Source organism: Ictidomys tridecemlineatus, chromosome 12, assembly GCF_052094955.1.
Source record: "Ictidomys tridecemlineatus isolate mIctTri1 chromosome 12, mIctTri1.hap1, whole genome shotgun sequence".
Classification (NCBI taxonomy): domain Eukaryota; kingdom Metazoa; phylum Chordata; class Mammalia; order Rodentia; family Sciuridae; genus Ictidomys; species Ictidomys tridecemlineatus.
The window spans coordinates 36,746,388-36,773,426 of NC_135488.1; the positions used below are offsets into that span (position 1 = coordinate 36,746,388).

Consider the following 27,039-nt stretch of genomic DNA (forward strand, 5'->3'; position numbering starts at 1 on the left):
GCCACTTCAGGCTAACTCCACTGTCTCTTCTCTCTAGAGCTATCTGGCCATGAACTTGATCAAACCTGAATTTCGGATGGGACCTCCCCCCATTAAAATAGTTAATGTCATGAATCCACAAGACCAAAACAAGCCTCCCAGCTCTGCTGCCTAGGATCCTTTTCTACAGCCTTCAACAGATAATGAGCTGAAACCCCACCCTGGACCCAAGAATCACCCAAGTATTATCCTTCCAGAACTTCCAGCTCCATAAGACTAATTTGCCCTCACGGGCCTGGCTTTTCTCCTCCCTGCCACGAGCCTTTCCCTCGGGCTTCCTACCAGGTCCTTGTTTCTGTCTTCTACGACACACACAAGGGCTAGGTATATTCTGGCTACTGTGCTCAGAAACCACTTAACAAGAGGAGCAGAGTTGTAATTTTCCACTGAAATAAACAAGTTTTATAACAGAGAGCCACCTTGTAATTTGGGCAGGGGGTAGTTGAAGACAACACGAAAGGCTGAAATCGTCAGCTCTTCAGACAAGACTCATGCTGATGTTACCTCTACACGTGCCGTGCCCTCTAGTCCTCAGGGTCTCTTGCACTGAGAGGCTTTGTCATCAGAGGAAATGAAGGGAAGGATGACTAGGAGACAGAAGAAACTGTCCTGGATCAACAGCACGCCAAGTCCACCGCTGTCACCCCAGGTGTGCGTGTCCAAGAGTTACCCCAGAGCAGACGCCACCCTCCTACAGCACACACCTGGGGTGACAGTGCCCAGAACAACATTCACCCCCACTCACCAGGGAGAACATTTGTTTCTAGAACAAAATGCAAGAGCCCCAGCAGGACACACAAGAGCAGGCAGTGTGAGGTTCTGGCCCGTTTCCTCTGAGGCAGAAGCCCAGCCCGAGGCCAGTGGGGACTGCACTCCTGGTTTCCCTACCTTCTTCAGAAAGGCTCAAGGTACTCCCCCCATGGGGTATGCTTCCTCACCCCTCCCCTATGCTGAACCCCTTCCACTGCACCCACCTTGGCCATCTCAAGGGCCCACCTAGTTTCTCTACTCACAGACCCTCCTGCCCTCCCCTGACCTCCAATAGACCAGTTCTCCCTGGTCCTAAGGCCAAGTTCTAGGTCCCCATCTGTCCTCCACTGCCCTGGAGCAACCCCGTTCTTGTGAGGAGGAAGTCAGGAGGACGGTGTGGTCTCAACTCCACCTGCATCCTGCCGCCACAGGGCAACACAGCCTGTGCTGCCTGAGGGAGCAACAGGAAGGACCCAAGTGCAGCAAGATGACCCCCTTTCCTTCTGGGCTGAGCCGAGGGCTTTGCCACCCCAGGAAAAGAGTCGTTGGGCCTGAGGCTCAGGAAACAGCCTGGACCCCTCCCCCTTAATCCATCCCCAGAAGCAAGGACACCAAGAAGCTCATGATTGGTTCTAGGAGCCACTTTTAAGAACTCCTCTCGGGCTTCAGAGGTACATAGGAGAGGAGTTCCAGGCCTTCCAAGGAGACTGGCCTGTCACCACCAACTGAATCACAGGGCAGACAGGTGGGACCCCTTGTCAGGTAAGGCAGTGGAACAGAGCTGACACCCAGAGGACAGCACCCGGGCTGAGCTGCTCAATGACCAGGGACTCTTGTAGGCACAGATGATGAGGATCTTTTGCTCTCAGATTTGCAACATGAGAACAGCAGCTATTTCTTCTCCATTAAGGAAAGTCAAATTCCCTTTAGGGAGAAGATCTAAGCCCAGATAATAAGATAGCTTCCTGACACTTCTGACACTCAAAATGCAATTCTAAACATCATGATAAACATAAAACATGCAGCTAAACAGGTTCCAGAAAGTCTGTACAAACATCTCCAAGTGGTCAGACCACATGATAAATGCTGCTGTCTCTCTCCTGGACCCAGTCAGGTTCACAGTCCATCTCACGGTGTCCATGAAGTCTTCAAAGCTCCCCTTGACTTGCACACTAACTTTCTGCCAAATTTGACCAATGGCCTCAAGGGAGCTGATTAGGATGGGCACCCACACACAAACCAAACCAAGACCCACACTAGAAAACAAAGGCTAAATTGAGCCAAAGCAGAGAGCCCTGGGGTCACCTAATGAGGGACAGAGAGCTAAGTTTGCTCTGCAGCCCCAACACAGAGGAATCCAAACATCTCTTCCAGCTTAGGTGGCAGATACAGAGGACTACAAATGGAGGGGAGGCACATAGGAAGGATGCAGCAGGAAAGTTTCCACCCAGGTTTCCAAGGAAAGCTCCTTGGGTGGATAGAAGCTTGGGCAAAAAGCAAAACCCAATAAACACATGTCCAGAAGGTGAGCTACCAGTTTTCTATTCTCTGTGGATTCAAAACCGAAGGAGAAAGGCCTGCTGAGTCCAGTCCAAGCCTGGGCTGTCCAATCCTGTTCTGTGATCGTGGCATCACGACAGCTGTATTCTTTTCATGCCTCTTCACTCCCAAGTGGAAGGACTGCAGGGAAAGGCACATCACAGCAGCATTTTCCTGGGGTGAGTGGCTTCTTGGACCAGGTTAGATGTCCCCATGGATGACCACGGGAATACAGGGTTCTTGCATTCAAAGCTCCAGTGACAGTACACAGTCCCTGACCAGATGCTGGAGACTGGAACAGATTCGCCAGACTGTGAGCTCAGGCCAGCATCTGCTCTGCTCTCACCTCATGGGTGTCAGTCACAGAGGCGGTGGCAGCAGGAGGGCTCAGTAGAAGCGCTTTCGACTCTGTTCTTGCCATTTGTTGTAGAGTATGATACCAATGACAATGGCAAATACAGAAAACACCAGAGAGAAAAAGACGATGAGGAAGAGGGCCAGGCCACTCAAAGGCGGCAGTGGGGCCGTCACTGAAGAAGCAAGAGGAAAGCTCATCAGAAACATGCCACCCACTCAGTGGCGAGGGGCAACTAACAGGTGGCCTAGCCCCCAGGTTCCCATACCCACTTCTAAAGAGCTAGAGCTCACACTCCTCCCTTCCAGATGGCTCAACATTAAAATGAAGCACTACGCCTGCTGTTCATTGGTACATGGAAAGGCAAGGTAAGTGCTCTGAATTCTTCAGACCAATTACAGAGAAAGGACACCGCCCTGCATGCTGAGGGTGCAAGGCACCTCGACCTCAGGCAGCCTCCGCCCCCATGGGACCACTCCCCAGGTCTCCGCACTCACTGTCAGGCAACTTCATATTGTCTACCGAGGGCAAGAACACATCTCGATGCAGCTTCTCCTCTTCTGGGGTCCTTTCCACTGTCAGCTCAAACAACTTCAGAGAAATGACATCATGATTATCTATAAGACAAAGTAAGAAAGCTTATTCTAGCCACCAGAAAATGGGGCATCTCAGAATTAATATCTTGGTTCAAGTTTCTGATCCATGGTTAACTAGCAGTGACCTTAAAATAATAATTGAGCTGGGGTAATCCCAATGACTTTGGAGTCTGAGGCAAGAGGATTCCAAGTTCAAAGCCAGCCTCAGCGACTTAGCGAGGCCCTACGTAACTCAGCAAGATGGTCTCAAAATTTAAAAAAAATAAAAATGGCTGGGGAATGTGGCTCAGTGGTTAAGCACCCCTGGGTTTAATCCCCAGTTATTAAAAAAAAAAAAAAATTGAAACCTCTTCATCTTCTCATCTAAAAATAAGGATGGGGAGGACAGGGCATATTTTATATTCTTCTGTATTTTTACCAACAAACATTCATTACTTGTATAATTAATTTAGAGATAATCTTATGAGAATTAAATGCCATACCATAACTAAAACCTTCTACCAGAGTGAGGGGGGAGAGAGAGCACTGTAGCTCTCCCTTGTTAAAGATCATACACATGGTGCAAACACAGATGGAGCAGGAAAAGGTCTCTTGGCAGCTGTTTATGGGAGATAGGCAGAACATAGTTTGGCATGGAAGACACTGTCCCTCCGGATGCACCTATTTCTCCATGGCTCCGGGGAATTATTACTAGTACCTAACATACCAGATCCTAATTGCCAGTACCTAATATACCAGATCAAGGAATTAGAAACTAGATTTCTCTTTCTTTCTCACGCATCATTATAAACTCACAGATTTAAAAGTATTTTGTTTCAATGCACTGGCATTATTTTCCTAATATTCAACTCGACCCATCTTTGTCAGTGCGAACTACTCAAGTTGGCTCCCGAGTCCTTTTAAATGAATCCAGAAGTTTTTGATATTTTCCTCACTCTTCTGGAAAGTTCCAGGCTTGTACATTTCCTGTCTCAGACTTGGCATCAGCCGTTTCTTGAGGAAGTTGTGTTCCTTTCAGTGGGAATTGGTATGAAGAGAGCACAAATGTAAGTGTGAGGGGTACTTATTGCTTTAAAGTTGGTTATGGACTGGGGTTTGAATTTCTGGTCATTTCTATTATTATTATACCATCCATAGCTGATAGGTGCTTGGACTACTAAAATCTTTTTTTTTTTTTTTTTTTTTGGTACTAAGGGCTTGAACTCAGGATGGTTTACCACTAGTTACATGCCTTTCCTTTTTCTTTATTTTTGAGACAGATTTTAAGTTGTTGAGGCTGACCTCAAACTTGTGATTCTCCTGGATCAGCCTCCCAAGTCTCTAGGATTACAAGCATGTACCACTGTACCTGGATAAACTGCTAAAATCTTTAGCAGATTCTTAGCTAGTATAAAACTGGCTTTATTTGGAAAAATGTTTTAGCTAATCAGAGCTGAGCTTAAACTGTGGGACAGGATAAAAAGCCAGGGCAATGCTATTCACAATGCAAGGGCATGAGAGAGATGGGCAATGTCTCAACAATGTCTCTGCACTTTTCAGAAAGCCACTGTACAACAAATGAGATGATGCCAACAAGAAAGGCCTTAGAATAAACACAATTTGCATTTAGGAGTTTTATATAGGCAGAAAATACAGACTTACTAAGCTAGGAATTATCACTGAAAACCTAAGGCAAATACCTCCTTAGGATAAACAAAAAATTCCCTCTCCTGCCTTTTCTGGCAGCTGGGAACAACTTCCTGTTAAGAAGGACATGAGGGGGAGGGGGCGGGCTGTGGCTCAGTGGTAGAGCTCTTGCCTAGCATGCGTGAGGCACTGGGTTTGATCCTCAGCACCACATAAAAAAGTAAACAAAGGCATTCTGTGCATCTACAACTACAAAAAAAAAAAAAAAGTACATCAGGGCTGAAGTTGTTGTTCAGTGGCAGAGCACTTGCCTAGCACATGTGAGGCACTGAGTTCGATTCTCAGCACCACATAAATACATAAAATAAAGGTATTGTGTCCATCTACAACTATAAAAAAGTCTATCAGTAAAAAGAACCCCCACCCCCCCAAAAAAAGTATATCAGGGAGTCAACCTAGAAACCCATGAGCTCAAAGGAAAACACAAGGCAGTGATTTCAAGCCAGGCCTCCCATCCCTGTGCTGAGGTTAATCTTGTCCCACAGCTTTGGCCTGAAAAGTATTCAGATCCCTACTGCCCAATGAATCTCCGTGGCAGAAAGCACATCAAAGGCTGCCTGGAGCCAGGGTGGGAGGAATACTGCCAAGGGTCACATGGAACTGCAACTCCCAACAGGTGATAGCAAGTTCCACATCTTTACTGGGAAGTGGTTATGCAGGTGCAAGTATCTGTAAAACTCTTCAGTTTGGTCTCTGGAGAGCATACCTCAATACAGTTGATTTCTTTTCAACAACAAAAAAATAGTTTCCAGGGATTTTAAAATCCAAATATTTTATTTTAAAAATCCACATTTATAGCTTCTCTTGAAAAACTGGAAGATCTCGGAGATTTGGCCTCATGAGCCTACATTTCCTTTTCTTTTTTTGGATACTAGGGATTGAACTCAGGGACACTCAATCACTGAGCCACATCCATAGCTCTTTTTATATTTTATTAGGGTCTCACTGAGTTGCTTAGGGCCTCAATTTGCTGAGACTGGCTTTGAATTCGCGATCCTCCTGCCTCAGCCTCCTAAGCCACTGGGATTACAGGCTACTGCCTGTTCCAAGGTGAGCACTTGTCTTTCCATTTTTCCTCAAGAAAGTTCTATTTAAAAATAAAGCTTTATCCATAATAAAGTAATTAAAAGAACCCAAAGTTCGGTTCCTTATCTCTTCCCAAAAGATGTTATGACTGGGGCTAAAGACAAGGGAAAGAACGAGCACAAAGGGAAGCTATGACTGGGCACAGAGAGGAAGAAAAACCAAAGAAGACAGAAATGTGGGACCAGGCACTGCTGATGCCACAGAAGCCAAGGAAGGCAAGTTCCCGAGCGTGTAAGTACGTGGGCTGACAGAGGCCGGGAACAGAGCACTGCAAGTAGCAAGGAGATTAGAAGTAACTTCTGTGAGAGCAGTGTGACAGTAAGGTAGAGACACAGGTCTGAGAACAGCCTGGGAAGGAGACTGAGGACTAGGAATGAAAAGCATCTATACACACAACACATCTAAAAGTCTGAGCAAAAGGAGACTGGGGGTCAGTCAGAGGGGGATGGCAGAGTTAAGGAGCAGCTTTGGGGTTTTGTTTTATTTGTCTTTTGGTTTTTTCAGTCCCCTTGGAGACTGAACTAGGGGTGCTTTACTATCCTCCCCAGCCCTTTTATTTTTTTTAGTTCAAGATAGGGTCTCACTAAGTTGCTCAGGCTCACCTGGTACTTGTGATCCTCCAGCCCCCATCTCCCGAGTTGCTGGAATTAAAGGTATGCAACACTGCACCCAGCAAGGAGCAGCTGTTAGGAGAAGGGGAGCTGGGCACACTAGCAGGTGCTGGGAGAGGGCCTAACAGCAGAAGCAGGTAGAAGAGACAGGGAAGCACGGTGTGCAACACCCAGGCCAAAAGAGCCAGCCGGCTACAGAGGCAAACATTCTGGGTGTTAGCACCCACCATCTCCTGGAGGCCACTATACCAGAACAGCCTGGCTTGGGTTCTGAAGGGATCTGGATGTGAGAATGTAGCATTCAGAGCTCTGCCTCCCGGTCAGGCTCTCCCCTCTGAGAGGGCCTCATAAAGGTCTGGGTACTTATAAACCTTAGTCAGGACCAATAAAGCATGCACACAGCAGTACCTGAGAGATCCCCAGTGATGGAGGAGGTGCCAAAGTAGTAGCCACGGGGCAGACGAACCCCAGGCACCTCAATGCAGTCCCTCCACTCATGCTTGCCATCGATATCCATCATTATCTAGAATAAAAAGAAGAAATCAGGGCTGGGGATGTGGCTCAAGCGGTAGCGCGCTTGCCTGGCATGCGTGCGGCCCGGGTTCGATCCTCAGCACCACATACCAACAAAGATGTTGTGTCCGCCGAGAACTAAAAAATAAATATTAAAAATTCTCTTTCTCTCCTCTCTCACTCTCTCTTTAAAAAAATTAAAAAAAAAAAAGAAATCAATCAAGGACAGGCCACAGGAACAGGATTAAGACAGCTCATATCACCAACTGGTCCACGATAGGAACTCACCGTCAGATGCCTCTTGACATAGCGAATCACAAGGAAGGTATCATAATGGAGATTGCGGACAATAGCTGTACATCCCCCCAGTTCTGTGGGCCGCCCATCTCGCTCATGATCATAGCTGAGGGAGCCGTTGTTCACCATGGCTGAGATGTAGGGGAACACCCGCTGGGACACAGAGGGAAAAGCAGACACAGTGAGGGAGGAGGAACTCCTGGAAATGCCCACATTGCTACAGGAATTTTGCACTTTACAAGCGGAGCTTCTTCAGCAGACCAGATGACCACTGTTCCTCATTAGCAGCCCCAGAGCACCCACAGTCAAACATTCACTCGTGGGACACTCGTGGGACATGGACCTAGGAAGCCATGAGCTCCTTACTTACCTTCAGTAATTCTCTTTGTTCCTGATCTGGGGTGGGCCTGGGAAGGCCCCTGTGAGATTCTGGAGTTAGTTCAATTCCTCCCAGAGATCGCCATTTGGCACTTACATACTATCCAATATCCGGGGTTCCTATTTTATGTATATATTCCTATCTCTCCACTACCTCTTGGAGCAAAATAACCATTTATTATGGTTCTTCCCAGATCCTCACTTCAGTCCATTCATCCCCCACTCTACTCCCCAGCTAAGTGTTTTGCACACAGCAGGTATTTTGAAAATACCTACTTGACTTGGCAGGGAAATCCTTCTATTCAGGATAGTTCCTTTCAAATTCTAAAATCCTACAAGCAGCATATGATGCTAAGTGGATTAAGACTCAGAAAGCACATTGCCAGAACCCAGTTGCTGGACAGGCTTAACCAGCCACGATGACTGTTCTTAGTCAAAAGGCTCTGCAGCCCAGTTAAGCCTTGTCCACACATAACTTCCTCCAATAATGCTAGTCATGAGAGGGCAAGAGTCCCCTCCCCCCACCCACAGGGGAAAAACTAAAAGCTTCCCCATAACCCAGTTTCCCATCTACACCAGTGACCTCTAACAGAGTTGCAGGAACCAATTCTTCCTTAAAATTGTTAAACTAACCCTTCTAGAACAAGCCCCATGCCAAGGCAACGCAGAGAGACAGGGTGATGAAGGGGAGGTAACATGAGGCATGCCACTCTGTGGGTGAGTTCCCTGCGGTCTCAGTCAACATGCAAGGTGGAGATGCAGTCGGGACCAGAGACTGGGGACCCCTGAGACAACAGCCACATGAACTCTAAGCAGAAACGAATGTTGGATGGACACAAGGGAATAAGGGATGGCCATGGGGGTGGGGGGTCAAGAACTGAGTACCTGGACTCCTGGAGAGTATCGCCTCTTCTGGGCCTGAGAGGGTCCAGCAGGTTATTAGACAAGAGAGGGCACAGAAGACAGAAGACCAAGTCAGAAAGCAGCAGCCATGGGGGAGCTGACCCAGCTGCAGTGGATGAACAAACAAACTGAAATCCCCAAGCAGAATTTTAGGTTCCATGAAGGGCATTCAGCAAGTCCTGGCACCCCCTCAAACTATATGCAAAGTCATATGCACAAGTGTTTGGACATCTTTTTGAGAAGGTCTGATCCTGTCATCCGATTGTAAAAGGAGTCCACTAGGAAGACCTCTAATTCTAAGGGTCCTGAAGCTTTCAGAAGGAACTGTATAAAACACAAGTGTCCCACTGGCCAGACAGGCCCTACCTATGTGCGTCTCTGGGAGTCAGACAGTCACAAACTTGTCTGCTTCTAGACTACTTTATTTCCACAGCAAGAGGGAGACAGGAAAGGCAAACAGGGCTAAATTCTAAATTCAAGATGTCTTTTGCTACTCAGGGTCTTGAGATACAACTCTCGCCCAGAAGACAAAAACCCCACTGTTGGAGGGACTATCAATCAGCTTTAATCCAAAAGAATCACCCTCAAATTGAGCCAATGAATGTTTATTTTCAAACAACTGTTGTCATTCTCACAACACATGGGCAAGGAAGAAGCCCTGTGGGAGCACCACAGCAGGAAAGACCTAGCAGATCCTCAGGCTGGAGGGTATCTCAAGCTTTGTTCCAGACAGCCTCCACGCTCTGAAGGAACAGCATCAAGAGAAAGCTACACAGACTCAACTGAGTCCTGCCCTGTGGGAAAGGTAGGCAAGGGTGCGGACCACAAAGCATTCCTTCTTCTAGTACTCAGTGAGCATCCAGCACCAGCCAGGCACTGTTCCAGATACCAGGGTCCAAAGGAAAACAAGACAGATGGGGATCTGCTCTCATGGAGCTGACATTTAAGTGAAAGAAACAAACAATAAGCAGATAAAAAATGTTTTCAGATGGTGATAAATGCTATGATGAAAATAACGTAGGAACATGACAGAGGCTGACGTGGGAACCTCTCTGAGGAAGCAACACCTGAACTGAGACCAAGTACTTAGAGGGAGGCCACCACCAGATATGGGGCACAAGAAGCATGAGGTTGGCAAACATGAGGAACTCAAAGATGACAAGTGTTCTCTGAGCTAATGAGGAAGTGGCCGAGGTCAGGAGGGGCAGGAGCCACACCAAGGAGTCAGGGGGAGGCCCCAGAGCAGCTCCCCAGCTGTTTTTACGCCAGTGCCAGTACAGGATACAGAAAGGCATGCAGCCAACCACCAGATGATTAAATTGCCATAAAATTACTCTTCTACACTATGATTTGTGACAAGAGAACTGCAAGCATATCATGCAGTTTATATAGAAAAGGACTTCTGAGAAAAAACTCACAAAGTCAGTGAACAATTAAAGAAAAGAAGGGAAATATCTTGGAGAGCTCTGATGTCCCCGCAGCTTGCTTCCTGTATCACCTCTAGTGCCACCCCCACCCCCATCAGAAATTTAAGCTAAGCCAGGTACCATGGTGTCTGCCTATAATCTCAGCTACTGGGGAGGCTGAGGAGGGAGGATTGCAAGTTCCAGGCCAGCCTTGCCAACTTGGCAAGACCCTCTCAAAATAAAAAGGGCTGGGGATCTAGCTCAATGATAGAGTGCTTACCTAGCATGGCCTGGACCTTGGGTTTGATCCCCCGTACAAAAAAAAAAGGTTAAACTTCAACCTTACAGAGTACCTAGGACAGCGACCTTCAGCCTGAGAGTACCTTACTCTTTCCAAGAATGGTGTGACATCCAATTGTGTGACCACCACCAGGTATAACCAGCACTTCAGGATCACCGGGGAGAGCTTTCCATCTTCACGCCTATGTGAGTGCCCTAGTCAGTGTCTCATTCATTAGGTCTAGAATGGGGCACAGGAGTAGATATTTTGTAAAAAGCACCACAGCACAAAGATGTGCAGCCAAAGAAGTGCTGCACAGTCATAGCCCCATGGCTCCACAGATGTCATTTTACTGCTTCAGCAATTCACAACTTGCCATCAACTTTTAACCCCACATTAGTAGCTAGTTGTTAAATGCTGGCCTACTTTCCATCCCTAGGCAGAAGTTCCCGAATGTTTCTTGGGTAGCCACTAATTTCACACCATAGTAGATTTTCTTCCCCCTGGAAAGTAGTCTGTAGCTAGAACCAAAGGTTGAAAAAATCACACCAATTCAGGCAAAGTGGTAATTTCATTCCTAATTTAAGAGTCACCAGAAGTCAGGAACTCCCACCTCTTGTCCAAATGATGATTTGCAGGGTAGAGAAATGTTTTTGACTTTTTGTATTACAAGGTCACTACAGGATCATTTTAGAGGATAATTTTGCCTCTAATGCATGTTGTTTGAACAATGAATGAGCTTGTGGATTCAGTGCTAAAAACTCCATGGATCCCAAGTACACAGGATGTAAACCCTTAGATACAAAAAAGATAGACTGCCAGGCATGGTGGCACACACCTGCAATCCTAGCAGCTCTGGAAACTGAGACAGGAGGATTGTGAGTTCAAAGAGAGCCTCAGCCAAAGCAAGGCACTAAGCAGTGAGACCCTGCTGGGGATGTGGCTCAGTGGTCGAGTGCCCCGAGTTCAATCCTCAGTACTCTCCTCCACCCCCAGGAAAAAAAAAAAAAAGATAGACTAAACCAGGTACAGGGATGCATACCCAAATCAGAGCAACTCAGGAGCCTGAGGCAGGAGGATCGCAAGTTCAAGGCAAGTCTCAGCAACATAGCTGGGCTGTCTCAAAATAAAAAATATAAAAGGGGTGCTGGGACTGTAGCTCAGTGGTAGAGTGCTTGTCTAGCACGTGTGAGACACTGGGTTCGGTCCTCAGCACCACACAAAAATAAGTAAAAGTAAAGGTATTGTGTCTATCTACAAAATATAAATAAATAAATATATAAAAGGGTTGGGGATGTGGCTTAGTGGTAAAGCACCCCTGGGTTAAATCCTCAAACCAGAAAAGAAAAAAGATGGGCTGGTGGTGTAGCTCATGGCATAGCACCTGTCTCACATGTGGACCCTGGGTTTGGTTCCCACCGCAACAAAAAAAAAAGAAAGAAAAACAGCACACAAAGCCTCTGTGATCAGGGCATGCTGTTCTAATGGCTACATAACCCGTGTGGACCCCATCACCTCTTTGAGATTCTAATGGAAACGAAGAAAATCCTGTACAGCTCACTGGTTTAACCACAGGATGAAATGTGTTAAGCATTTAGTACAGCGTCGGCATTCAGGAAGAAGTCAATAAATAATCAATTGACAGCTGAACTGACAAATTTCTAGATACAAAGTTCAATGTCCAACATTCATTAAGGGCAGTAATTCTCAAACCCTTGGCTGTCATGAATCAGTAAAATTTCCAAAAGCATTTTGAAGAGTAATCAGCTCAGTGTTTTGTTTTCATAGTATATTAAATATATTGATATATAATAATAACAAAACAATCATTGATAATACACACCATTTTACAAAAGGTCATTTTAAACCAAAAATGAAAAGGAACTATGTAGCTTCATAACGCAGCAATTGAATACTCTTAGTTCTTATGCAAAATTACTGCACTGTTCTGATTCTTGGGCCAGTGAAAAGCTGTTGCCAACAGCACGAGTTTATGAACCAGCATCTGAGAGCCTCTCTCTTTCAGACCAGCCATACTTAAGTCTGCTAAGCTGCCCATTTGCTCTCTGAAATGCCAATGTGAAGAAAAGAAGGATGGGAAAGGAGGAGAGACTGGTGCCACAGTACTACTGCCAAGATGTCTGCAAAATGTTCCTGAGGAATCCCCTTAACAGTATGAACAGCAGCCAGCATTGACTGACAGCCTGCACTGTGCCAGGCACTGGCCTCAGTACCCAACACACCTGTATTCCCTAAATTGCCACAACCTAGTGGGCAGCAATAGTATCCCCAGTTCACAGGTTAGAAAACTTGTCCAAGAGGACACAGGTATTCATTCAGTAGTGAAATCAGGATCTGAAACCTAGTAGTCTGGCTCCAGAGCCCTGACTCAATCACCATGCTTCATTTTCCTATCAACATTAAAAAAAAAAAAGTCTCACATGTACTATTAAAAAAAAAAATAAAAAAAAAAAGGACAAGGGTCTAAAAAATACCCTAAAATGCAAAGAAAACTGCCAGGCACAACGGCACATTCCTGCAATCCAGTGACTGGAGAAGTAGGAGAACTACAAGTTTGAGGTCAGTCTCAACAACTTACATGAGGTGCTGTCTCAAAAAATAAAAAAGGACTGGGCATATAGCTCAGTGGAAAAGCACCTCTGGATTCAGTCCCCAGTACAAAAAGAAAAAGAAAAAGGAAAAAACGCACACAAAAAACTGATGCAGAATGGCTCCAGATTAAAGGTCAGGAGAAACATAACAACCAAATGCAAGGTATGACCTGGGTTCCTTTTGCTGTAAAGAACATAATGGGACAACTGGTGAAATCTGAATAGGGCATAAAAATTAGATAAATTAGGGTCATAGCTTAGTGGTAGAGAGCTTGCCTCGAATGTGAGGCACTGGGTTTGATCCTCAGCACACATAAACAAATAAATAAATGAAATAAAGGTATTGTGTCCATCTACAACTAAAAATGTTTTTTTTAAAATATTAGATAACAGCACTGTTATTATTATTAAATTTTTACTTTCATCATCTTGCAATATAAGAGAATTCATTTTTAGGAAAAACCCATGTAATTAAGATTAAGAAGGCACCACGAAGGCAAGGTACTCTTAGCTAGTTAAGAAGAAGATAGGGGCTGGGGATGTGGCTCAAGCGGTAGCGCGCTCGCCTAGTATGCGTGCGACCCGGGTTCGATCCTCAGCACCACATACCAACAAAGATGTTGTGTCCGCCGAGAACTGAAAAATAAAATATTAAAAATTCTCTGTCTCTCTCTCTTCTCTCACTCTCTCTCTAAAAAAAAAAAAAAAGAAGAAAATAGACACACATGCACGAATACACACACACATACACACACACACACACACACATAAAAGAAAAAAGCAAAGCAAAAGCAGTAAAACACTTAACATCTGAAGGAATCTAAATGAAGAACATTCCAGAATTGTCATATTATTATAATTTATCTGTAGGTCTGAAACATTATCAAAATTAAAAAAGATAAATCTGAATCTAGTTTTCACCATACTCCAACATTTCTGTCTGAAAAATTTCAAAATTACCAAAAGGCTGTTTTTTATTTTTTTTTTGTTGTTGTTATTGTTATGCAGTGCTGGGGACTAAACCCAGGACCTTGTGCACATGAGGCCAGCACTCTACCAACTGAGCTATAGCCCCAGCCCCAGAAGGTTTTTAAAAAAAACAATAGGTAGAATGGGATGGGACATTTTTCTTTAAAAAAAAAACAAAACAACAACACAGCACAGTTTTCTTTTTCAACCTATTCTAGTTTCCCTCACCTCTTCCCTCCGCCTTCCCTTGGATCACTGCCTTTCTATCACAACTGGAAGACATGGAAAAGTGGTACTCCCAGGCCCACTAACTGCCATAAGATCATCACATTTCTTGAACATTGCAATAATTTAAGGGAATCATTTTAATCTCATTTATCATAGTTGTAGCCCCACTAGAACAATCCCAAATCAAGGAACTTGAGGACTAACAGAGTACTCCAAAACTAGGAAACTTTAATTTTAGGTTCAAGTTCATAACCCAACCACCCATATTACTACCAGGGCCAAATTCTACCAGAACACAGCCTCATATATATGGCCTAATTTCGCTGCTACCATCATTTCAATACACATGAATCCTTTTTGTTAATGAAGAGTTACCAACTGTACAGAACAAAAGATCCTCTTTATAGTTGTACTCTGGGTAATGTAAACCTCCTAAAATTAAATGTCATCCCCTATGTGTGTGTGCATCTTTCTATGCAACCAAACCCCAAAGGTGAGGACTGACCCAGAGCAAAATACCATCCAGAGCACCAGCTCTTGCTTTCTTCCTCCTCTTCCTGCCTTCTCTCAGACAAGGAACATCTCCTTCCTGTCTTCCAACAGAAGAAAGCCATTACACTTCCCTCCAAAGCCAGTTCTCACCAGCCAAGTCCAGCCTCAGTGCCTCCTCCACTCTAGTCTTGCCCACATGTACTCTACAGGCCTGACTTCTAAGAGTTCTTGCAGGAAAGTGTTACTCCACCTACCACTAATAAAAATTCTAAACCACATGCAATGGGGTGAAACAAGTCAATGTAAGAAGTCATGGAGTTCTTTTAATGATGTAAAGACTCTTTCTGCCAACAGTAAAAAGACCAAAGTGGGACAGGAGTCTTCACCAACATAAATACTTGATGTGGGTGCTGGGGATCAAAACCAGGGCCTCAAGAATGCTAAACATAGGCTCTCCTACTGAGCTACATCCCACCCACACTGTGTTTTTACTTATTTTTTGTTGCTATTTTGGTTTTGGTTTTCTTGGTACCAGGAATTGAACCCAGGGGCACTCAACCACTGAGTACTTTTTTAATTTTCAGTTTTGAGACAGGGTCTTGCTAATTTGCTTAGGACCTCGCTGAGTTGTTGAGGCTGGCTTTGAACTTCTGATCCTCCTGCCTCAGCCTCCAGAGCTACTGGGATTATAGGCATATGCCACCACTCGACCACAATGTGTTTTTGTCTTTTATGTTTTTTGTAGTTGTAGATGGACAGAATGGCTTTATTGATTTTATGTGGTGCTAAGGATCAAACCTAGTGTCTCCCACATGCTAGGCAAGTGCTATGCCACTGAGCTATAGCCCCAGGCCTGCACAATGTGTTTTTAAACTGGACAACAAAGTAATATTAATTTTCCCCCAATTCAGAGTAAAAACATTCATTACATCAAAAACATACATATGGGGAGTGCCTCAAGCAATACTTGACCTAGGAAGATCAGAGGCCTCTTCACCCCAACTATTTCTGCATCCACTGGGTGAGGCCCAAAGGTCTCACAGAGAATGAGGGCCAAGCCCGCCAAGGGCTGCATTTCTGTGGTCTCATCAACAGGAAGTCTCTCACAATTACTTTGACAACTGAAAGAATGCAAATGAGTTCCCTGCAATTCTCACTAACAAGCCACTTATGACCATCAGCTGATGAATTCATAAAGCCAAGAAGAGACGATCAGAAAAGATGGTCGGGCATCAGAAAAGATGGTCAGGTCTTCTTTTAATCAACAGTTTTCATAACAGGAATACTGATATATGATTCACATACCACTTGATAGACCTAAAATATATAATCCAATGGCTTTTAGTACATGCAGAGTTAAGAGTAATTATTATCATAACCAGTTTTATCACCCTAAAACGAAACCCTGTGCCCACTAGAGTCATCTTCCCACCCACCCAAGTGCCCCAACTCTTGACCCACTAATCCACTTTTTTTGTCTCTAGAAATCTGCCTATTCTGGACATTTTATATACATGGGATCAAACAATAAGTAGGGCTTTGGTGATTGGCTTCTTTCACTTAGCAAAATGTTTTGATTCAAGAGTTATCCATATTGAAGCACTTATCAATACTTCCTTTCTTTTTATTGCTGAATATTCCATTGTATAAATATATTTCATCCACTCATCAATTGATGGACAAGTGAGATGTATCCACCTTGTGGCTGCTATGCACATTCATTTTTAACTTTCTTTATAGATGTGTTTTCATTTCTTTGGGGTATAGACCTATGAGTGGAATTGCTGCATCATCTAAATTATATTTATCTTTGAACCATTTTAAGAAATACCTGCTGGGCTGGGGATGGGCTCAAGTGGTAGCGCGCTCGCCTGACATGCGGAGTGCACTGCGCTCGATCCTCAGCACCACATAAAAATAAAGATGTTGTGTCCACCGAAAACTGAAAAATAAATATTTTAAAATTCTCTCTTTCTCTTTAAAAGAAAGAAAGAAAGAAAGGCCTGCTTTCCAAAGCAATTGCACCCTTTTCTATCTCTACTAGCAGTGTTCCCGAGTTCCACATCATTCCACACCCTTGTCACCACAGGTCATCAATCTTTCTTACCTTAGCCATCCTGAGTAGATGTGGAAAAACACCTCATTGTGGTGGATTTGCTTTTCCCTGATGATTAATGATCTTGAGTATCTTTTAATGTATTTGTTGGCCATTTGCTTATCTTTGGAAAAACATCTAATCCGATACTTTGCCCATTTTTTTAACTGGGTTCTTTTTGAGTTGTAATAGTGCTATATGTTCCAGGAAAAAAGTCCCTAACAAGATATGTATATATATTTTCTCCCATTCCATGTGTTGTTGACTTTTCACTTTCTTGATGTACACAAGTTTTGTTTTTTTCTTTTTCAATACTTTCATTTATTTTTATGTGGTGCTGAGGATCAAACTCAGGGCCTTGAATGCTCTACTGCAGAGCCACAACCCCAGCCCCGTGAGTTTTTTAATTTTGATAAAGTCAATGTATTTTTTCTTCTCTTTTCTTTTCTTTTTTTTTTTGTTATATCTAAGAAACCATCACCTAATCAAGGTCATGAAAAATGAGTTTTAAACTTTTTTGGAGGGCTTGGGTTTACAGGGGATTGGACTCTAGGGTGCTTAACCACTGAGCCACATCCCCGGCCCCTTTCAACTTAAGACAGGCCCTCATTAAATTGCTAAGTAGCTAAGGCTGGGCTTGAACTTGCAACCCTCCTGCCTTAGTCTCCTGAGTTGCTGGGATTTCAAGCATGTACCACCATACCTGGTTCTAGTTTTAATTTTTAAATTAGGTCCATGATAATTTTTTTTTTTTTTTTGGTACCAGGGATTGAACCCAGGGACACTTAATCACCGACCACATCCCCAGCCCCCTTTTTTATATTTTATTAGAGACAGGGTCTCACCAAGTGCTTAAAGCCTCACTAAGTTGTTGAGGTTGGGTTTGAACTCGTGATCCTCCTTCCTCAACCTCCCAAGTCACTGGGATTACAGGCATGCACCACCGCACCCGGCCCATTGATACATTTCTATTTTCATTTTTTTTTTTACAATACTGGAGCTTGAACACAAGGGCTCAGGTATGCTAGGTAAGTGTTCTACCACTGAGCTACATGCCCAACCTTTCTTTTATTTGGTACTGGGGACTGAACCCAGGGGCATGTTGTCACTGAGCTACAGCCCCAGATCTTTTTTTTTTTTTTAAACATTTTCTTAGTTGTTATTTATTTATATTTTATTTATTTGTATGTTTATATGTGTTGTTGAGAATCCAACCCAATGCCTCATACAATGCGAGACAAGTACTCTCTTTTAACTTTGAGACACAGTCTCACTAAATTGCTTAGAGCCTCGACAAGTTGCTGAGGCTGACTTGAACTTGCAATCCTTCTGTCTCAAGTTCCCAAATTGCTGTGACTGCAGGTATACTCCACCATGCCTGGGGCTTTCTGTTTTATCTTGAGACAGAGTTGATAAATTGCACACACTAGCCATGAACTTCTGATCCTCCTGCCTTAGCCCCCAAGTAGCAGGGATTACAGGCATGTGTCACCATGACTGGCCTCCAACTTCATTCTTATTCAAGATTATTTCAGTTATTCTGGGTCCCTTGAACTTCCTTATGGATTATAGGATCAGCTTGTTAATTTCTACAAAGAAGCCAACTAAATTTTTGATCAACAGGAATTAAAAATACCAGTCAGGGCTGGATTGTGGCTCAGTGGTGGAATACTTGCCTAGCACATGTGAGGTACTGGGTTCAATCCCCAGCACAATAAAAAAAAAAAAAAAAAAGAAAGAAAGAAATGAAGATATTGTGTGTCTACCTACAACTAAGAAATAATATTTAAAAAACAAAACAAAACAAACCCTACCAATCTATGTGAGTAGCATTACCATTTTAACAATTCCAAATCTTCCAATCCATGCCATGGCATGTCTTTCTTGTTACTCAGGTCTTCCTTAATTTTTCTTTCTTTTCTTCTTCTTCTTTTCCTTTTTGTTTTTGGCCAGGGATTTAACCAGGGTGCTCTACCTCTGAGCTATAGCCTCAGCCATGTTTTTCTTTTTCTTTCTTTTCTTGCTAAGGGTCTTACTAAGCTGCCAAGACTGGCCTCATAGCCTCCTGAGCTACTGGGTTTACTGGCATGCACCACATGCCCAGCAGATCCTCTGTAATTTTTTCCGAAAAGTGTTCTGTAATTGTCAAAAATTTTCTGTTAAAACACTTCTTTTTGATAATAGTGTAGGCAGAATTGTTTTACTTTCATTATTGGATTGTCCATTCCAAGCATACAGATGTATAGAAATAAAACTACTTTTTTGTGTGTGTGGAGGGGAGGCTACTGGGGATTGAACTCGGGGGCACTTGACCACTGAGCCACATCCCCAGCCCAATTTTGTATTTTATGTAGAGACAGGGTCTCACTAAGTTGCTTAGTGCCTCACTAAGGCTGGCTTTGAACTCATGATACTCCTGCCTCATCCTCCTAAGCCACTGGGTATTTACAGGAGTGCGCCACCGAGCCCAGCCTAAAATTGCTTTTTGAATTTTTTTTTTTCTAGTACTGGGGATTGAACCTGGGATGCTCTACCACTAAACTACATCCCTAGCCCTTTTAATTTTTTTATGGGAGGCTGAGGCAGAAGAAGCACAAATTCAAGGGCAGCCTAGGCCATTTAACAAGACCCTGTCTCCAAATAAAATAAAAAGGGCTGGAGATGTAGCTCACTGGTAGACCACCATGACTTCAATCCTCAGTACTACAAAGACAACAGAGACAGGAAGAACCAGGTTTAAAACTCCCATCAAGCCCTGAAGCGCCTACTATGGGCTCCTAACTACCACTAAGACTCTGCTGTCAGCAAGATTACGAATCTAGTCCTAACTCTCCCCTTATCAGAGTCCCTTAGTGTACGTGCCCCTTTACAATCATGTCCAGACCTCCACTCAGAAGCAGGCCTCCTGCAGTACATGATGAAGCTGCTGTAACATAAACAGCCAGTGTATGAACACTAAAGGAAGTAACATGGACAGCTGCCCTGGAATCGTGCAACTCGGCAAGACTGCTGACCCTGCTGTTCTTTCTAGCTTCATCCCTTTCAGATGCTCCTTTACCTCCTCACATTCCTCTTCCCCTCTGCAACCTTAGCCCCTTAAGGAACACTTTTCCCTCCTTATCCTGCAGACTCCAATGTAAACATTACTTCCTGGAGGAAGCCCTCCATGGCTACCACCACTCCACTCAAGGTTAGAGCTCCTCCTGGGTCCCATGGTGCCCAAGATTCCCCATACCACCGGCCATGCTAAAGTGCAGGGACCATGTTGGTCTTACTCACTAATTCCCAGGGTCTGCCACCTAGAAAGTGATGTATGTGGAACGAAGAGAAGGCCAGAAGGAGCATGAAGAAGGAACTCTCAACTGACCCACAACAAAAGGTTCTTCTCCCTAACTGAGGTCTCACTTCATTCCATCCCCTCTAAGATGAGCACTGTGGGAAATGTAATTACTGAATCTGAGTATTGCATATAATGATGATCATTCTACACATTTAATATTTTTCATAATAAACCTTTGCCACAAAAAAAGTCACCTCTTCTTCCATTCCTAATCCTTTTTTTTTTTTTTTTTAACATTTATTTAGTAAACATTTCATCGGGGCAGAATGGGTTTAAACAAGTGTCTCTTCTTTTTAAAATTTTTTTAGTTGTGATAGACACAACACCTTTATTTTTATTTATTTATTTCTATGTGGTGTTGAGGATCAAACCCAGTGCCTCATGCACACTAGGGGAGCGCTCTACCGCTGAGCCAACAACTCCAGCCCCCATAATCCCCTCTTGTTAAGCATTATTTACCTACAGGATATCCAGTGACAACTTGCCATAATAATTTGTCCACCATCTGATAGCAGCATCACATGACAGAGAAAGTACAAGCCTGCTGTCAGTATATGGAAGTATCAAAGAATGCTTAGGGTCAACTCATAAAAAGCAAGCAGCTCTGCCAATGGCCAGGTACTGGGTTCTATCAAAATGCCAGGATTATATCAATTTCCTTTTACTTATAATCTCTCTGGTAGGTAAGAACTGCTGCTCAAGTCTGAAAAGAGGAAGAAGAAAAAGATGCTGGAAAGGGTGAGCAAGCTGCAGAAGAGAGCATAGCAGTGATGGGAGTAAAAGTTAGGGGAGCAGAGTTACACAAATTCAGCTGCTCTGGTGCTGAACTAGCAGCCAAAATGTGCTCAATTTCAGTGGCTATCTAATGTGCATAAGACAGAACGTTGTTAACACCACAGAAAAAGTGCCCATTCATGACAGCTATTCCCAGAGGACTGTGCAATCACAGTTCTCTCTAGAAAAAATACTGACAAGGACATTAACTTTTGAAGTTCCAACAGATGAAGAACCCCTCACTGTCTCTTCCCTCAGTTCCCTCCTGCACGACACTTATGAGGGAAAGAACTGTAATGTCAGTGCAGCTGCCCTAGGCTCTGACACTTGCCATTACCTCTTGCTGCTTCTCCTCATTGGGGTAGGTGTCTACAAATACTCCCAGCCCCACAAATTTGTCCATGTTTCCAAACACAGGCCCTAGAGAGAGAGAACAGATGATGAACAATGAAATAAAGCCAAGGGCTGATAAAGGAATAATATCTCACAATGATGAAGGAAAAGTGAAATTCAAATGACTCCCAGGCCTCTCAAGACGAGAAAACACGTGCAAGCACCAAGCAAAGTGCATGGCCTGTACCAAGGGCCCAGTAAATATCTAGTTGTTTGCTACTGAAGGAAGGGAAAGAGAAAAGGCCACTACAACCCTCGTTTAGCACTATGGCAGCTCCCTGATCCAAACTGGTTGTTCAGGTGCCCCTACAGAATTCTGCTTCACAAACACTTGGTGAAGATTATGCTCTCAAGAGAGAAATGAATTCCCAAGTTCTACTTCTTATTACAAAAGAGATCAGGTCAAATCAGGTTGAGCCTGCCATCTACTTAGAGCAATGGCTCCACACTGCAAGGAAAACAGAAAACTCTTCTCTGGACTTAGAAGTGCTGAGAGCACTCACTGAATGTGCCAGAAGAAATCAGCTCACCAGTCATCAATGCTTAGGAGAGCCAGTGCCATTCAGCTGATGGGCCAGGCTTCACAGGGAAACACAGAAGGAACTAGCAAGCAAGAAATCACCCCCAGGATGAGTCAAGGTCAGCTGCTATTACGCAGCTAATAAGGGCTAATAAAGAACCACCCCATTCTGGAGACTACACAGGCCAGTGTGCATCCACAGACATAAGGGCAGAGGGAAAACTGTAGGGTGGAGCCTTCTCAAAAAGAGGGCACAGGAAAAAGCAGGCCTGTCACACCCACACAAGAGCAACTCAGGGTCCCCAATACCTGGCTGCATTCGATCCTTTGTGTACCAGATTGCCAAGCCATCCCCATGCAGATTCTTCTTGCCTTGTCCATGAATCTTAAAGTGCACCTGCAATTCCCAGTCTCTCAGGAAACATGGCTAAAGTGGGGGGGAAAAAAAAAGATGCTGGAATCAATAAGAAGTACGAAATACGAAAACCCTCAAGTCCTCAGCAGCAGTCTACAGACTTGGAAAACATAAATGTAGGTAATAAGGCTAAGTGTTAAAATTGAAATCTAAGGCTTTTGATGTGTGTGCATCATAAAATTAAAGCATCAAGTTATGCGACTGTTTAAGATATTTAATATGAAGAGTGAACAAACCACCTAATTATATTCAGCATCTCCCAACAGAAACTAGATAGGACTCCACAGTTGGAAAAGACAAGTTAGACTACCATGATCCTACATCTACACAGCAATCTCTCAGCCTCTTGAGCAGATGACTAAGTTAATATTCATTTGCATTTGAGATCATTCCTCTGAAGAAAGACTCTAAAAAACTGAGATTAAAAGAATGGTCAAAGCCTTATTTACTATAAAGGAATAAGAAAAGCTAAGTCATTTTGCAAAGGTTTCCAGGAATAATTAGCAGATGCTACAAACAACTCTAATTAGCTAGATTTGGCCCTCTGCCAAGCAGAGGGGCAAGCCTGAGTTCCCACAAGAAGGGTGAGCTATAGTCCCCAAACCTTCATGGTGTGACCAGGAAGCATAAAGGTACCAGAGGGGAATACCACTCCCACCACTGGGACAGCTTCTCTAGTGATGACACGTTAAGGACATAGGTGTAATCAGACTTCTGTTCTCTTTTTGCATAGTGTCTCAAAACCTTTAAAAGTAGAAGAGGCAAGCAGATGGTTAAGTGCTCTGAAGAGCTGAACAGTTTCAAGGAAAAACCAGAGTGGGTACAATATGTGGGCTTAGAGAAGCTCCTGGTTTGAGTCCACTGTGAAGGAAGAAGGGGAGAAAAAAGCAGACCAGCTGGGTTCAGCCAAAGGCTTTCCAAACAGACTGTTCTGGCCTTGAGCAACACATTGCTTGACCATTTTCAGTTTTTGTTTTTAATTTTTGGGATATTTTCCAAAAGCATTAGTGTTAGGGGAACAAAGACAAAATGAAACTGAATACTTTTGCTTTCTGCAAAGATTCCTGAAATCCCCAATAGCTTACCCTGTTCTGAAGAGCCCAGTCCATGTCTTATCACTTTGAGCTCTTATCTCTCTGCTGTTTTATTTAGATTTTAGGGCAAGGGTGAAATTCAGTGACAGATATCTATCCACAGATTTATTAGTAGGTAGATATTATGTCCCTAAGAAGAGGGCCAGAGAAGTTCATAATAGGCCAAAAGATACCTGTCACTGATTCTTGGCCTCTTGTGGCACAGTGCCATACTGTTCTGGGTTATGTCCAACAGTGGTTCTGAAACTCTGCTGCTTGGTGGATTCTCCCAGGGGAGCTATTTAAAATCTCCATGACCAAGCTGCACCCTTTTCCAATTACATCTCGGGGTGGAACCCAGGCACTGAATCCAAAAGACAGTCACTTTTGAGATCCTTTATTCAAATAACTCAGAAATAACTCCACTGCTCATTCTGATGGACAAGTAGTAAAAAACAGGTATCAAACAATCTGAAAAAGGGGGGCTGGGGTTGTGTCTCAAAGGAAGAGCACTTGCCTCGCATGTGTGAGGCACTAGGTTTGATCCTCAACACAACATAAAACTAAAATAAAGGTACTGTGTCTACCTACAACTAAAAAATAAATATTTTTTTTAAAAATCTAAAAAAGGGTAGGAGAACTAGATCCTAGAATATAATTGCTGTTAAATGAATTATGTAGAAAGACAAGAAGACTGCAGCAAAGTATAAGCCTTGAACATAATTCAATTATTTACCTGTAAGAGCCCCAAAAATGAAAATTTTAACAGATGTAATAACAATACATATTTCTGTAACCATTCTAGCTTTCAAAAAAGGCTTTTCCCATCTTTTGTCTTACATTATTCTCACAACAACTCCGGTGGGCAAGTATAATAGATTATTATTAAGTTCATTTGACAGATGAAGAAACTAAAAACAGAGAGGTTAAATAACCTGTGGAGAACTCACGATGGGTCAGTGACATAGCTGGATTCATAATTCAAGTACTTCAATTTCCCTTTAAATCTTTTACCATGCTCTAGACTCTGTTCAAAAATGAGCTCAACACTAAAATCTGGGTTATGGGGCCAACTAGCACAGATAACTCACTGAGAAACTTCTTACCCCCTCTGCTCCTTTAGAATTCTCTGCTCCAGAAAATGAATAGGGAAAAGAAAAAGTTCTCTTTTCTGAGGTTCACTCATCTATAACTAATGAGAAAAGCCATGCAAAAGTAAGATTTTTTTTCTTCATTTATGGGAGCCCAAGAGAACATATCAAAGGATGCCAAAGTCATCCCCAAAAGTCATATAGTTTAAAAGGATTTAGAGAGAGGCCTGGAAACCAAAAAGAAAGCATCATCTTACACTTGTACAAAATCACAGTGCAGCCACACCAGGAATACTGCATTCACTTCTTGCCACCATACCTCAAGGAAGACAATGTAGCTAGAAAAAGTCCAGAGAGGGACAGATAAAATGACCAACAGCTCTCAGTGACTTTCATATGAAAATAAAATTTTAAATTAGACTCTTCAAACTGAAATAACAAGGGAAAGCTACTGGGGTAAAGTTTGGATTTATTTATTTATGTATGCATGCATGCAAGGGGTGGAACCTTGCACATGCTAGGCAAGCACTCTACCACTGAACTACATCCCCAGCTCGAGGGTTCCTCCTGCCTCATTCTCCAAAGTAGCTAAAACTACAAGTGAGCTCCACCAAGCCCAGCTCTGGGATAAATTTTTAAAAGGCACTCCCTTCACTGGGGCCCAGTGGCACATGCCTAAAATCCCAGTGACTCAGGAGGCTGAGGCAGGGGAATCACAAGTTCAAAGCCAGCCTCAACAACTTAGCGAGACCCTAAGCAATTTAACGAGACCTTGTCTCAAAAAATAAAAAGAGTTGGGAATGTAGCTCAGTGGTTAAGTGCCAAGTTTCCCTGGATTTAATCCCTGGTATGGGAAGGGGGGGAAAAGAAAGCATTCTTCTACTTTACAAATTTAATAGGATATAAGAGTCATTAAACTCCAAGAAGTGGTACTATTGAGTCAATCAGGAATAAAAGACATTCCTAAAAACAGATTCAAAATGACTTATTTGCTGTAATAAGGACAAAAGAGAGCATGTTCCTAAGTAGCTGATTTCTTTATTATGAAGGTCACCATAATCTCTGAAATGATGATCCTTGACATCTACTGATGACAGAATACTGGGAATAGACAGTAAAATTAAGTCAATATGCCATTGTTGAACTTTTCAAAACATTCTGGGTCACCAAAACAAGAGGGAAAGATTCTTACCACCCGGTTCCACAAGGCACCCTGTTTACTTTGCATATCAGGAGTAAGGCGGATATATTGGGTCATTACCATGGCATTGCCCATCAGATTCCACAGTGAGGAGCTGCCCGTGCCCACACCTAGGGAAAGGAAGTAGATCAGCTCACACTCCTCAACAATACAAAAAGTCACACAAAAACTGGAGCTTATTTCTTTTTCCTATTTCATCTGATTCGATCTTCCACCTTCTGTCACTAATGCACTAATAAATTTTTTTGCTGTTGCTGTTTTTCTTTCTTTCCTTCTTTTTCTTTTTTATTTGGGGTCTCACTATGTTGCTCATCCAGGCTGGTCTGGAATTCATGTCAAAGGATCCTTCTGCCTGTCTTTGGAGTAGCTGTCCCTAGAGGCACATGCCACTGATTTGTCCTCTTTATTGTTAACAGTACCAATCTTCTGGTGGATAAGCTACCGCTTAGGGGACTATGAACCCTAAACTGAGCAAAGCTAACCAGCCTCTTTCAACACTAGGGCTCCTGCCCTTGAAAAAAGCAGGTGTTTTAACCAGCAACAAAAATTAATCATCTTTCTCACTCTGGCCAAGCTCTGCCCCAGTTCTTTCTCATGCTTTATTTCTAACACATCCACAGCTCCGTCCTGACACTGGCTCACTGCTAATGGTGCTCAATCACTCCTCACTATTCTCTGTCCTTTTTCCATCCCACTCCTTTTGTCCAACTCCGAGCTCCCCTTCGTCCAGGCCTCGGGCTGGTGGCATCCAAGAGCCCTACCCAGACCTACTAGAAACTTCCAGCGCTCGGGAAAGGCGCGGGGGACCCCTGTCCTTCGGACCTGTGGCTCTCAAACGTGGCGGGAGTCCTTGTGGGCTCCCAAGCGCCGCCGGCAGTTTCCTGCGGACCACGAAGCCCTTTTCCGGCCCCCTCACTACGGACGAGCTCAGGTCCCGAAGCCCTCCCCCTGCAAGACCACCTCGCCCCGGGCGCCTCACCCTGGTAAGGCTTCGACAGCGAGTGCTCCCGTTTCAAGTACTCGAACGTTTGACCCGCCCAGACTCGCCGTGGCCCCTGCCCAGACCCCAATAAGAGGAGAAGAAGCAACATCCTGGACCCATCCCAAGCCGACAAGCGCCGCCGCCACCGCTGCCACCACTCAGAGGGTCTCAGAGCCGCCGCCATCTTTCTCACCGCCGTGCCTTCATCAAAAGCCCGCCCCGTCGCCCAACCCATTGGTCCATAGAACCATCTGGCCCGCGTCCCATTGGCTCTTGTTGCGTCCCCGCCCCCACAGGTGAGCCTCTCACCGATTGGCTGGCTTGGGTATCAGTTGCCTTGCCAACCCAGGAAAGGGGCGTAGCCGAATGTCCCGATTCCCTTCTTTGCGTTTGTCCTGAGCTTCTCTAGGCCTGT

At 44.0% G+C, this 27,039-nt stretch overlaps 2 protein-coding genes across 12 annotated transcripts in view; one reads left to right on the forward strand and one right to left on the reverse strand.

The window, feature by feature from the left end:
• Positions 1–253, forward strand: part of Fer1l5 (fer-1 like family member 5) — a 53,266-nt gene extending 53,013 nt beyond the window's left edge. The window contains 1 exon segment of the mRNA XM_013364867.4: positions 38–253. Coding sequence (XP_013220321.2) covers positions 38–253 — 216 coding nt within the window.
• Positions 254–1,415: 1,162 nt separating this feature from the next.
• On the reverse strand, positions 1,416–26,849 carry Lman2l (lectin, mannose binding 2 like). 11 transcript variants are annotated; one of them, XM_040270752.2, is made up of 9 exons: positions 26,622–26,849; positions 25,703–25,752; positions 22,172–22,289; positions 21,287–21,369; positions 8,736–8,768; positions 7,464–7,625; positions 7,071–7,185; positions 3,181–3,300; positions 1,416–2,858 (listed from the first exon to the last, which is right to left on the reverse strand). In XM_040270752.2, the coding sequence occupies exons 1-9, from the start codon at positions 26,806–26,808 to the stop codon at positions 2,716–2,718; spliced, it is 1,011 nt and encodes a 336-aa protein (XP_040126686.1). In that variant the 5' UTR covers positions 26,809–26,849; the 3' UTR covers positions 1,416–2,715. The 11 variants fall into 11 exon arrangements, with proteins under 11 accessions (XP_040126686.1, XP_005339646.1, XP_077884617.1 ...); XM_005339589.5 differs by having other exon boundaries at positions 25,634–25,752; positions 26,622–26,848; XM_078028491.1 differs by lacking the exon at positions 26,622–26,849 and adding an exon at positions 24,699–24,779 and having other exon boundaries at positions 25,634–25,752.
• Between the last annotated feature and the right edge of the window lie 190 nt (positions 26,850–27,039).